The sequence below is a fragment of the Typopeltis vanoorti genome, chromosome 3 (genome assembly GCF_054136105.1).
Source record: "Typopeltis vanoorti isolate ZY-2024b chromosome 3, IOZ_Tvanoo_1.0, whole genome shotgun sequence".
Taxonomy (NCBI): Eukaryota; Metazoa; Arthropoda; class Arachnida; order Uropygi; family Thelyphonidae; genus Typopeltis; species Typopeltis vanoorti.
Window position 1 is genome coordinate 12,305,332 of NC_143551.1, and position 12,340 is coordinate 12,317,671.

Below are 12,340 nucleotides of genomic sequence, written 5' to 3' on the forward strand. Positions count from 1 at the left end.
TTTATATAGACTAATCTAAGAATAGGGTGGTGCAGTATAATTATAAATTTCCCTACTTTTGGATCGGTGATCAATTTGCAATTAGTTGTTTTATTGATAAGAGTGACTTGAACCAAGATGGCGGATTTAGAACATAACATGAAAATAGAACGTCACGACAGCAGCACTTCTACATTCATCAGAACCAACATACCATGCCAGAGATTGCAAATCCTTGAATCCCCACTGTTTGATTTGCTTTTGACTCAAAATTTATCTACCAAATCAACCTGCCCTTTTCATATGCTCCCTCTATCGCTATCCAAACTCCAACCACTCTGACCTCTTTCAACTATCACTCTCTAAAGCTTGACACTTTCTGCAGTCAAAATACTTCAATGTCCACAACTCACATTGGTTTCCCTTATCCAGTTTCAACGATCAAACAGGCAGGTATGCTGAGGTGTTTGTCATCAGCAATGACCTATCTTCGCCAATTTTCTAACCTGACACAAAAATTTATAAGATATGTTAGATATCTGAAGTAATTTGTAAATTTGCTAAATAAAACAAGTGACGAACAGTAGCAGAAATTATTCAAAAGTTATGAAATGTGGAAAGGCACCTTGATTACAAGACAGAAGACTAGAAATATTCAAATATGGAAGTATAAGTTTTACAGTGACTGCATACCATAATTTAGAAGTATGGTCTGAAAGATGATGGCAGTAGAGCTCATTCAGTGCAAATCTATTAAAAGGAAATAAAGCTAAATATGAGAATTAGAGGAATTTCTCTGGGTGTTCCATATAAAATCTATATAGCATACTATAGAAGAGACTAAAAAAAAAATAAGAAATGGAAACATGGGGAAGAACAAGTTGGGTTCAGGCTAAACAGATTGTCAGAATCATTTACATCTGTGATCATTTGTGTCGAGTCAGGATTGGCAGACCATGCTCTGGATACACCTTCACATACGGTCAGATGGAGGAAAACATCTATAATTAGATAGCAGTTTTGATAGGTGTGAGAGACTATTTTTAGAATCAGCATCAGCTATGAAGCACTCTCCCAACCTCAATAAGTATGGTTGTATTAATTTACCAATGATCTGGGAGACTATCATTTTAAGGCCTTATAGCCTGACTTCCCTAACTTTATCATCATCAAATTCCTGCCATGTACCCTCAAGGGGTGTACAAGATATGACAGTACTACATGAAAAAATTACATCATTACTAACTTCCTATCTACAATTTTCCTCCAAATAAGTCTGTTACTTGTCAAGACTCCAACATTATCAGATCTTATATTTCTATCGTCTAAGGCACTTTGTACCTTCCCTAACTTTATGGTTATCCAATGTACAGAGAGTACCATGTAAGGACATTAGCTCTGTTATCAGTTACAATTTAAATTATTTTCCACAATTACTTAGTTTAATGCTGTGTGCCTGTCACAGTTATAATTGTGCTCTGATGATGCTGGTACACACTAATATTTCACTGGTGGAAAACCAGTGAAATATTAGGGTGTAATAAATGTACTTTTCCTCTCTTGGTGTTGTTTATACCATATACCATTATTATTATATATATTTAAGACAAATAGTGGAGAAATCATGGAAATACAACAGGATCTGTATTTAAATTCTGTAAACTTGGAAAAGGTACATAACATAGTGCCAAGAGAAAAGCCATTTGAACCCTACACGTGGTCTGCGTGGTTAGCCTAGTGGCTGTGCCTGAGGAAGGAGTGTCCTAGGTTTGATTCCCATCAGTGACGTGAGGAGCTGAAAGATCTTCCTTAGCCAGTCTTGGACACAGACAGGGTTTTTTCCCCCAGTTTATCCTGGGGTTTTTCATTCCACAAAGCAGGCAAACCAGCCTTGAGAACTCAATGCTAGAGGGCATAAGATACACCAGGGCGTAGGGCTGACTACCTTATCCTGTGAACGGTTTGAGTTCCAATGATTAACAAACCCTCGACACACTGCAAGGTAAAAGAGGGTAAAAGGAAGATGATGAGATGAGACCCTACAATTGTATGGTGTAAACGGGCCATTGCACTAGCAATATGTAGTCTATATTTAAGTTGTAAATCAGCAAATGAATTATTTACATGAAACCACAAGACAACGATAATTATTTGATTAGAAGACCATATATTTTTTTAAATGCACATTATTACTATTGACAATTTTCCTCCAAATTAGTCTTTTTTGCCAGGACACCAGTAGTTTCCCCATTTTGATGTCAGGTTTAATGCTACTTTACTTCTTAATGTAATCTACATGGATGACGAATAAGTGACAAAAGTACTACTTTGTCTAACATTTGTTTGGTTTTTATATCATTTATATTTTATATCTTCCTGTACAGCTTTCAACTGTAATTGCTGACTTACAATTCTTTCTTTTAGAGAACCTTGTGCCATAGTTGTATGAATTATTTACACTAAACACAAAGCAAAGGTAATATTTATTTGATTAGAAGGCCATATATTTTGGTCTGAAACTTATAGACTATCTTTGGTGGCAATGACAGATTGCAAGGTAGAATGCAAACAATGGATTTATGAGGAAAATTATCAATAGTAATAATGCACATTATTACTATTGATAATTATCCAAATGTTAAGTCTGCTCATGCCTATTATTCTGTGGAAGTAAATGAGGCAGTTTTACCCCTGTCTTAACATTTGGACACTGAGGGGCAGTCAATCTCCACCAATCAGAGATAGCTGGCCTAAAGATACTATCAATAATTTTAAATAACATCTGATGAAGAGAACATGACAAATCATTGCTACCATCTATTGGTCTCTAACATTATCTAATGCAATGTATGGTCTAAAACAGTGCGAGTTCTACAGTAATTTTCTTGAGTTGCGAGATTAAAAAAAACATTTCCCAGGAGGGAAAAACACTAATGGCCCATGTCAGAGATCGATCGACTAACTTGGGAACCAGTTAATACCAATTTAGCATTACTGCTAAATTGGTATTAAAACACTGATATTCAAATAACAGATATCTTATTTCTTTATACTATGCTGATATTATCCTCTTAAATAAATTCGCTGCAATAAAGCAATGAAAAAAAAAGGATAAAAAATACTAAAAGCATGAAAGCAGAAAAAAATTAAATGCAGTAGTGAACTTATGGAACTGGTTACACACTTTAGTTTAGCCATATTCACTAAAAATTGTGCCTAATCAAGCATGTAATTCTCTCACTATAACATCGTTGAAAGTTTATTTTTCACTTGGTTAGAGTATAATAAAATTAGTTTAATCCTTTATCCAAGTGTGACCAAACAAAGTTTGCGCCTGAAAGTATCTTCAGGACTGGGGTAAGGTGGTACAACACCAGGGAAACTCATTGCAAAGGTGGAGCAAGCTACCAACACTCCTATCTCAGTATCTCCTATAATGCAAAACACATCTCCTTGCGGATATGTCTAATGTTATGCATTAAGGGAAGGGCCACTACCCTTCTTTGCTCCACCTTTGCAACGAGTTGCCCTGGTGTTGTACCACCTTACCCCAGCCCTGAAGATACTTTCAGGCACAAACTTTGTTTGCTCACACTTGGATAAAGGATTAAACTAATTTTATTATACTCTAACCAAGTGAAAAATAAACTTTCAACATCTTTCTCTAAATCCAGAGTAATGTTTTGCATTTGCAATGAGTTTCCCTGGTGTTGTACCACCTTACCCCAGTCCTGAAGATACTTTCAGACAAAAACTTTGTTTGCTCACACTTGGATAAAGGATTAAACTAATTTTATTATATCACTATAACATCATAAAATTCCCCCAGTGCAACAAACTATCAAAATTTTTTAACAAAATCCTGATAGGCACAATGCTAATCTGATAATTATCTGTAGAAAGAATATAGTAAGACTGATATGATTTAAATCCAACCGAATAAATTTTCATGGAACAAGAGAGAGAAAAATCCGTCAAAATAACACATTAGCAATATATAACACAGTTGTCAAAACAATATCAACTTGTGAATCTGAAATTAAAGCAGTTGATCATGGACTGAGACTATAGTTATAAGTTATCTGAAACATTACAAAATGTGAACCAATTCCACATATGGCAGAACTACATTATTATTATTAATTCACACCTCCAGGGAGTCTAAAGACTCATCGACAACTATGTCTCCAACACTCAATCCACCAACTGACCTCAACTACACCAACGCCATCTACCGCCGACCACCACCACCACTTCCACAGACAATCACAAACATCCATGCCCACGGCAGGATTTGAACCCGCAGCCTCTTGGCTGGAGAGCAGATACGCTAACCACTCAGCCAGCCAGGCTGGCATCATATTAAAAACAAACACATCTGTAAACAGTAAAAGCAAAGATAATCTAAGATGGGATAGTCACTTAAAGAGAATGTGATATGAAAGTATTTAAGTTAAGGGATATTATATCCCATATTGTTTCTTAGCCGAATAAGAAACTCAAAGAGTTTCATGCTGAATATAGAAACTATACAAAGTTTGGAAATTCCAAGCATAAGCAAATACCTGGATAGTGCAGCAACTGATCTCAGCTTGCACTTCCTTGAAGGTAGTGCAAGCTGAGGCAACTCATAGAAATGGTGGAGCAAGCTCCGATCACTATTCTTGATATTTACCCACAATGCGAACGTAACTCCTAGGAGCTGTATTATTGTTCAACATTATGAGAGAAGGTCACTACCCAGATCGGTTTCGACCTTTTTTAAGGTCTCATCAGTGAGTAGGTAGACCAAGTTAATACCAAGTTTGTAGCGAACAGAACTTACATCCCTTCTATGAGAATTGCCAAGAGGTGTCCTATTAAAATACTAATTATAATGAATAGCCAAAGGCTTCAATTCGGCGACATGAACTTATTTAAGTTAAGGGATATTATTAAGGGATATATTGAAGCCTTTGGCTCTTCATTATAATTAGTGATATGAAAGATTAACAAACGAAACATTTGATGAAAAAATGACAGGGAAAAAACTCACAGGAAGACAGAGATAATGGTCATATCAGAACACAAATAACACATGAGTTTAGAAACAGCTGTTAGCAAAATAACTAGGCATGGAATTATTAGATATGTGAAGAGCCAAAGGCTTCAATTGCGAACTTAACTCCTAGGAGCTGTATTATTGTTCAACATTATGAGAGAAGGTCACTACCCAGATCGGTTTCGACCTTTTTTAAGGTCTCATCAGTGAGTAGGTAGACCAAGTTAATATCAAGTTTGTAGCGAACAGAACTTGCATCCCTTCTATGAGAATTGGTCTACATTACAATTATAACAACATAAGTGATATTTTATGCAACAACGTACATTAGGCATGGAATGTTGTGTTGGACTATATCATCTTCCCCATGTGGTAACCAGGGCTAAAGAATAGTCCCAATGTAGCCCATGCATGTCATAAAAGGCGACTAAAATGGGTACCCAGTTCCCGTAGGTATAGCCGGGTTCCTTCTTGTAAGGCTGTGCAGGGCTAACAACCCTGCCCTGTAAAAACGCAACTTGTTAAGAAAGTCAAAAGGAAAATTAACTGGATGGACTGGTCATTACATGGACTTCGTGGAATGACCTGGACAATGGAAAAAGTATTAAAGAAAATGAGAGTAAAGAACTGGAGGAACAAGGCACAGAATCGTGAAGAATGGAAGGGTATCCTGAAACAGGCTCAGGTCCTAAATGGACTGTAACACCAAGGAATAGTAGTACTATATCATCTTGCACATCAGCCCTGCATGTAAGTGTAATACTAGAAGATATATTGCCTGGAAAAAGCTTAAAAAATTTCCACTGTAACAGAAAGGATTTGAAGCCAGTTCTTTCCTAGATAGATTATGAAACAAAAAAAGATGCAATGTTAAGTAGCTTATATAATTAAATTCTCAATTTTTCAAGCTCTCAAAAATGTAAATATACTTACAAATCACTGTAAACAACATACCTTAGGGTTTGACTTTGTTCCCTTTAAATCTCGTCCACCAGATCCAGTATAAGTGAAGGAATGACCCAAATCAATATCATCTTCATAGCCACCAGACAGTGCTAATGAGTAGCATCCTTCTGAAGAATTCCCATGTATTCCAGAAACAGTTGGTCTACAATACAATTATAACAACATAAGTGATATTTTATGCAACAACGTACATTAACATTAAAATCAAATTAATAACAAAATTTAATTATCTAAAATCAAAATAAAGTACATTTTGAGAACCAGCCTATAATAGACAACAGAATTAGGTTGCTCACATAACTAGGCACATATTATTAGTTGCATTGTTTGATAGTCGAAATGACAATCGATTTTTCTATAAAAATATGCTATTAAAATATTCCTGAACTTCATAAGCTAATGAAACTTTTATGTACCTTGTCTAAAAAGCTTACAAACTGATCTTTCTAAGCAGAATTTCCAGTGTATTAACTGAAAAATGAAATGATTTAAAAAAAAAGAATTTTTTTGCCAGAAACTAGAATTGTATAACCACCACATATTTAAAAAGTTTTTTTTTTATTTTATTTATATACAGAGGATGATCGGTTAACGAACATAATCCATTCAAAGACGATGTTTGCTACCCGAATTGTTCGTTAACCGATCATCGATTTACCATTGATTTTTATGGGAAATTGATTAATTCGTTCTGGAGACTCAAAAAATAAATAAAAAATTATATAATTTCTTACTACATTTATTTATAATAACAATAATACATACATACACAGACTTGCATTTTCATCAGTCATGTTTTTTCCCTGTTTGTGGGGCGTTAAAGAATCTGCCCAATGTTAATTGCTTTTCTCTCTTCTTCAGGATTTTTTTGGAAGTGATTAATAGCATTGTTGTTGTAGAGATCCCCAAGCCTATCGACCTCAACCTGGTTTGGGTGCCATTCTAAGACCGTTGTTCTGACATCCTCCCACTTCTTCAAAAGATCTTTAATAGCAGATGTCGGCATTGGTCCTCTTTCGTCCTCTTTTTCAGAAGAAAACACATCTCGCTGAGTTTCTTGGTGTTCTTCATTCAAGAGTTCTTGGATTTCTTCTGTCGTCAGATAATTTTCATGTTCCATTATGAGCTCTTCAATGTCATCTTCATTCATCTCCAATTCCAGATCTCTAGCAGTTGTCACAATTTCATCCATAAATTTCACAGACATCATCTCCATCTCCCTGAATGTAGGATGGACACAGCTTTTGCCAAGCAGAATTCAACTGTTGTTGAGTGACTTCTGACCACGCCTTTTGAATGAGCAAGATAGCTTCAAGAATATCAAAATTTTCTTTCCAAAACGTTTTTAATGTCATCGTTGAGGAGAACTGGCATGCTTCAAAACACCGATGAAACAGCACGAGAGTGTACAATTTCTTGACACCCGGAATAACCTCCTAATCGATTGGCTGAATCAACAAAGTGGTATTTGGAGGCAGAAACTGAACTGTCAGCCATGGAAAGTCTTCCAGCAAATTATCTTCAAGGTCTTTTGGGTGTCCTGGTGCATTGCCCAATAGCAACAGTGCTTTCAATGGCAATTCATTGGTCTGAAGGTAATCCTTGATGTTTGGGGCACAAACTTTAAACAGCCACTCTTTGAAAAGAACCTGCGTGACCCATGCCCTTTCATTCGATCTTCACATCACTGGCAGTCTTTCTTTAATTATGGAATTAAAGTCTAGTCGGCGACTAGAGGAAATTTTTCTAAGCCTTTTTTTGACCGGTTCCCGAGTTAGTCGATCTCTGGCACGGGCAAGCAGGTTTTTCCTCCCGGAAACTCGGGTTTTTCGTCCTGTAAACTCAAGAAAATCGACCGTAGAACCCACATTATTTCAGACATTAAATATATTGTGTTAGGGTTAGGGGCCACGAGATGGCGGCACATTTGAGCCGTCTCTCTTCACTGCGTACCGCTTAATTAGTGATAGCTTTGGGCCATCTGTCTCTGATTGGTACCAGTGGAGATTGAACTGCCCACTCAGTCTCCAAAGTTAGATAGGGCTAAAATGGCCTCGCCTACTCCCGTATATACGGGAATAAAAAGGCGTTAGCTGATTTTTTTTTTTTTTTTTTTTGCTCTAGGGTTCTTCAGAGTGATAGACAAGAAGCGTTTAAGCTTCATATTACCACTAGCATTAGCTCCCAAAAGTAACGTCAATCGATCTTTCATGGGTATGCCCTGGAATATTTTTCTCATCTTTCGTGATGTAGGTACGGTTCGGCATGTGCTTCCAAAATAAACCAGTTTCATCACAATTGAAAATTTGTTGTGGACAATATCCTTTTTTTTTTTTATATAATGAATTCTTGAAATTTGAGACAGGACTTCTGAGCTTCTTCATCTGCACTAGCAGACTCACCGTGTGCATTGCCACATGTTTAATGCCAGATTTCCTTCTAAACTTTGCAAACCTTGAATTCTATCTCCTCAGGTGACGAATGTGGAGTTTGTTTCTTCAGTTCTTCAAAAATTTCTCTAGCCTTCTCTTGAATGATAGTCATACAATTACATCTCTTTTCATTTCCCTTTTTTTTATCCAAACTAAAAGCAATCTCTCCATTTTTTCATGGATTGCACATCTTTGTTTCTCAGATGTGACTTTCGTTACTCCTTTAGCTGCTCGAGTCTTCTTGATTATCTTTCTTAGCTAAGATTGTGCCTAATGTAGACCTGTTCAAGCCATACTGCCTAGCAACATCAGACATCTTCTGCCCACTCTCTTATGCTATTATCTCTTGCTTGGTTTCTATGGTGAGCACAGTTCTTGACACTCCACTCTTTTTAGGCCCCATAATATTATCAGTTTTTTTTTTAAATAAAAAGTTCAGAAAAGCATTTACAAAAATTCAGAACAGAAATCAACTAGTGCACAAAATACTGTCAAAGTCTCCTTCCAGAAACCGTTCATAGATGGCGGTAAAATACAGTTCTACAAATCTTACACACAGCCACATGGAACCCCCCCCCCCCTTTCGAGTCTTCAAAATTTAAGAACAGGCCTACCAGTCTGGAACTTGGGAGATTGGGTGCCGTAGGCAGAACCCCCTTTCGAGTCTTCAAAATTTGCGTCATAAGAATTCAAGGAGGACCGGCCTATCAGTCCGGAACTTGGAGGTTTGTGAGTGGTAGGTGCCAGGGGAGCCCCTTTCGAGTCTTCAAAATTAGTCATCAGAATTCAAGAACCGGCCTACCAGTCCGGAATTCAGGGGAGGGGAGCTATAGACAACGGCACCACCTTTCCATGGGGGAGTAGATCCCCCTAGTGTGTGTGTGTGTGTGTGTATATAACAATTCTACACTGTCCTTTGATAAAAGAAAATGATAGGCCTGTGTAGATCAGTGGAAGTGACACTTGCATCCTCTACACTAGGCTACCCGAAGATAGACTTAAGTTCAAGTCAGGAACTTAAGTCTAGTTTTTTCCTCCTGGAAACTCAGGTTTTTCATCTGTAAATTCAAGAAAATTGGTCGTATTACCCACATTATTTCAGACAATAATATATCCTATTAGGATTAGGTACCAAAAGATAGCAGCACTTGTTTACCCATATCTTCATTAGCTACCACTTATAATTAGTGATAGTCCTGGGCCAGCTACAATATTGGCTACTGGGAGATTGAATTGCCCAATCAGTCTCCAAAAGCTAAACAAGGTTAAAAGGCCTTGCCTACTCCCTATAAGGGAATAAAAGGAGCATTAGCTGATTTATTATTTTATTTTCTTAACAAACTTTTATAAAATCTTTATTTATCCTGTTCCTATTCCTTTAACCCCCAACTGGTCATAACATCTATAGACGCCCAGCTAAATCTGGATATGAACCTGTAACACTCATTGAATAAACATAGATAAGTAGTGCAATTTGGTCTCACTATTTCATCCACCTCGCTTGTAGGGAGGTTAATGCCCTGGTGCACAACCCTATTATCACTAACCACGAGTGAAAAGACCAAGGGGGCTTGTGCCAAATCCATTTGTATATATAAAAAAATAAATAAACTAACACCTTTTATTCCTGCATAGGGGACTTACCATTTTAGCCCTATCTAACTTTTGGAGATTGAGTAGCCAGTTCAATTTCCACTGGTAGCCAATCAGAGGTAGTCGGCCCAAGGCTATCACTAATTTAATCGGCAAGTAGTGAAGAGACAGCTAACAAGTGCTGCCATCTCGTGGACCCTAACACTATTGTTTTAGTGTCTGAAAATAGCATGGGTTCGATGGTCGGTTTTGAGTTATGGGATGAAAAACGCAAGTTTCAGGAAGAAAAAACCCGCTTGCCCATGCCAGAGATCGACTAACTCAAGAACCGGTCGAAAAAAGGCTTAGAAAATGCTGCTCTAGTCGGCAACTAGATTTGAACAGAGTCAAGCGCCATGGAGTGCAAATGCCACTTCTGAGTGGCATTTGCACTCCATGATCACTGCTGAGCTACACAGGCTCTGCCATTGGTAAATAATATATATACATACAGTCGATTCTGCTTAAATGGGACCCGTTGGGAGTAATCCATTTTGGCCCAATTAAGCGGCTGCCCCAATTAAACAAACTAATAATAAATTCTAAATTAAAATATGTGATACGCAGGTAAATGAATAAGTAGGTAAAAAAAATAATAATTAGGTATCTATTTTAATGGTTTATTAAACCAAAATACAAAAAATATTTGTACTATAAATTGTGCAGAAAAAATAATGCATACATGATAACTTTTACAATTTCAAATTTTAATTCTGCAAAAGTGCATCAAGTGTAGTCTCATTTGCTTTTGAAATTTTGCAGTTCTACAAAATCAGCACAAATATTCAGTGCAGATGTAGAGCTTCCTTTATTACCTTCCTGCATAAAATAATGCTGTAACCCAACTAAATTTTTTGGCATCACGATTAGTTACAAGCACAGGTGGGTCATCATCCTCATCATCGCATTCTTCGTCAAATTTTTGACGTCTGGATTTAATGACTTCAACAATTGTATCTTCAAAGTTTTCATTTTCATTGTAATATGATAAATTGTCATCTATTGTTGAAAATTCTTCATTATTCATGACAGGAACTTGCAGTATGTCTTCATTTTCATCACTACTCAAAATTTCAAGAACCTCCAAAGGTTTTAAACCGCAAACAGCAAAGCAGTTTTGTATTGTGCTGCTTTTTATAGCTCGCCAACTGTCAGAGACGAACTGTATCGCTTGCAAAATGGAAATTTCTCACTGATCTCTTTGGCTGTTGATGAACTTAATAGGTTTTCATCGATGGATTCCAGTATGTAATTAACCAACTTTCCTCGATACGTCTTTAAATTTTTTATTATGCCCATTGTTTGCACTAAGGATGTTGTATTAGGAGGAAGAAATTCCAGACTTATATTTTTTAGATTATCTAAATGAGGGTGTGCAGCACAATTATCAAGAAGCAACAAAATTTTCCTCTGCTTACGTTGTAATTCTATGTTCCAACTCGTAAGCCAATTCTGAAAAATTTCAGAAGTCATCCACGCATTACTATTGGCATAGTACTCTACTGGTAAACTCTCTATTCTTAACCCTTTAAAGCATCAAGGCTTAGCATTTTTTCCTACGATTAGTAGTTTTTGTTTGTCCGTACCCAACATATTTGCACAGCATAACACAATAATGCAGTCCATTGCCCTTTTATACCCTGAGTGCAATGTGCTTATAACACAGTGAGCCATCTGGCGTAGCACGATAATAGAGGCCGGTTTCATCAGCGTTGTAAATATTATCTGAACAGAAATTCTCTAAAAAAGTAAGAATTTTAATATTTTGCCATTGTTCAGTGCTCATATTGTCGGCACTGCCCTTTTCGCCGTGTGTTTTTTTTTTTAATTTGATATTGTCTCGCTTTCCATCAAGAGAACCAACCAGCAGTCGCTTTAAAATCGTTGTGGTCCAGGTTTTTAGCGATCTCCTCTGACTTCGCCTTCAACACTGGGCTGCTGATATTCACGCCTCGCCTGCTAACTATAGAAAACCATTGATCTAATGCTTCTTCAACTTCTGGATCCTTTCCATCATGCTTTCTTTTGGATGCTCCTGGAATTTCTTTCTGTAATATCCACTCCTCATGCAGTTAATTTTCTTGTTGTAGGAGACATGCTATGGTAGATTTTGGTACACCAGTTATATCAGGAAGTCTACGATGGCTTGTATTTAATGGCTGGCTTTTAATTTTATCCAGCAAAGCAATTTTACTTGAAAGTGTAAAATCATTTCTTGGCATCTTGGCAAAGATTTAAAAATTTTAAATAAAATTGACACAATAAATCGATATCGCTAGGTACAGTATAT

General features: G+C 36.8%; 1 protein-coding gene across 1 annotated transcript in view; it reads right to left on the bottom strand.

Moving 5' to 3' along the window:
• The window catches only part of LOC150107919 (uncharacterized), a 98,925-nt gene that overhangs the window by 37,538 nt on the left and 49,047 nt on the right, over positions 1-12,340 (bottom strand). The window contains exon 4 of the mRNA XM_090415436.1: positions 5,975-6,128. Coding sequence (XP_090271562.1) covers positions 5,975-6,128 — 154 coding nt within the window. The remainder of the gene's footprint in view (positions 1-5,974; positions 6,129-12,340) is intronic.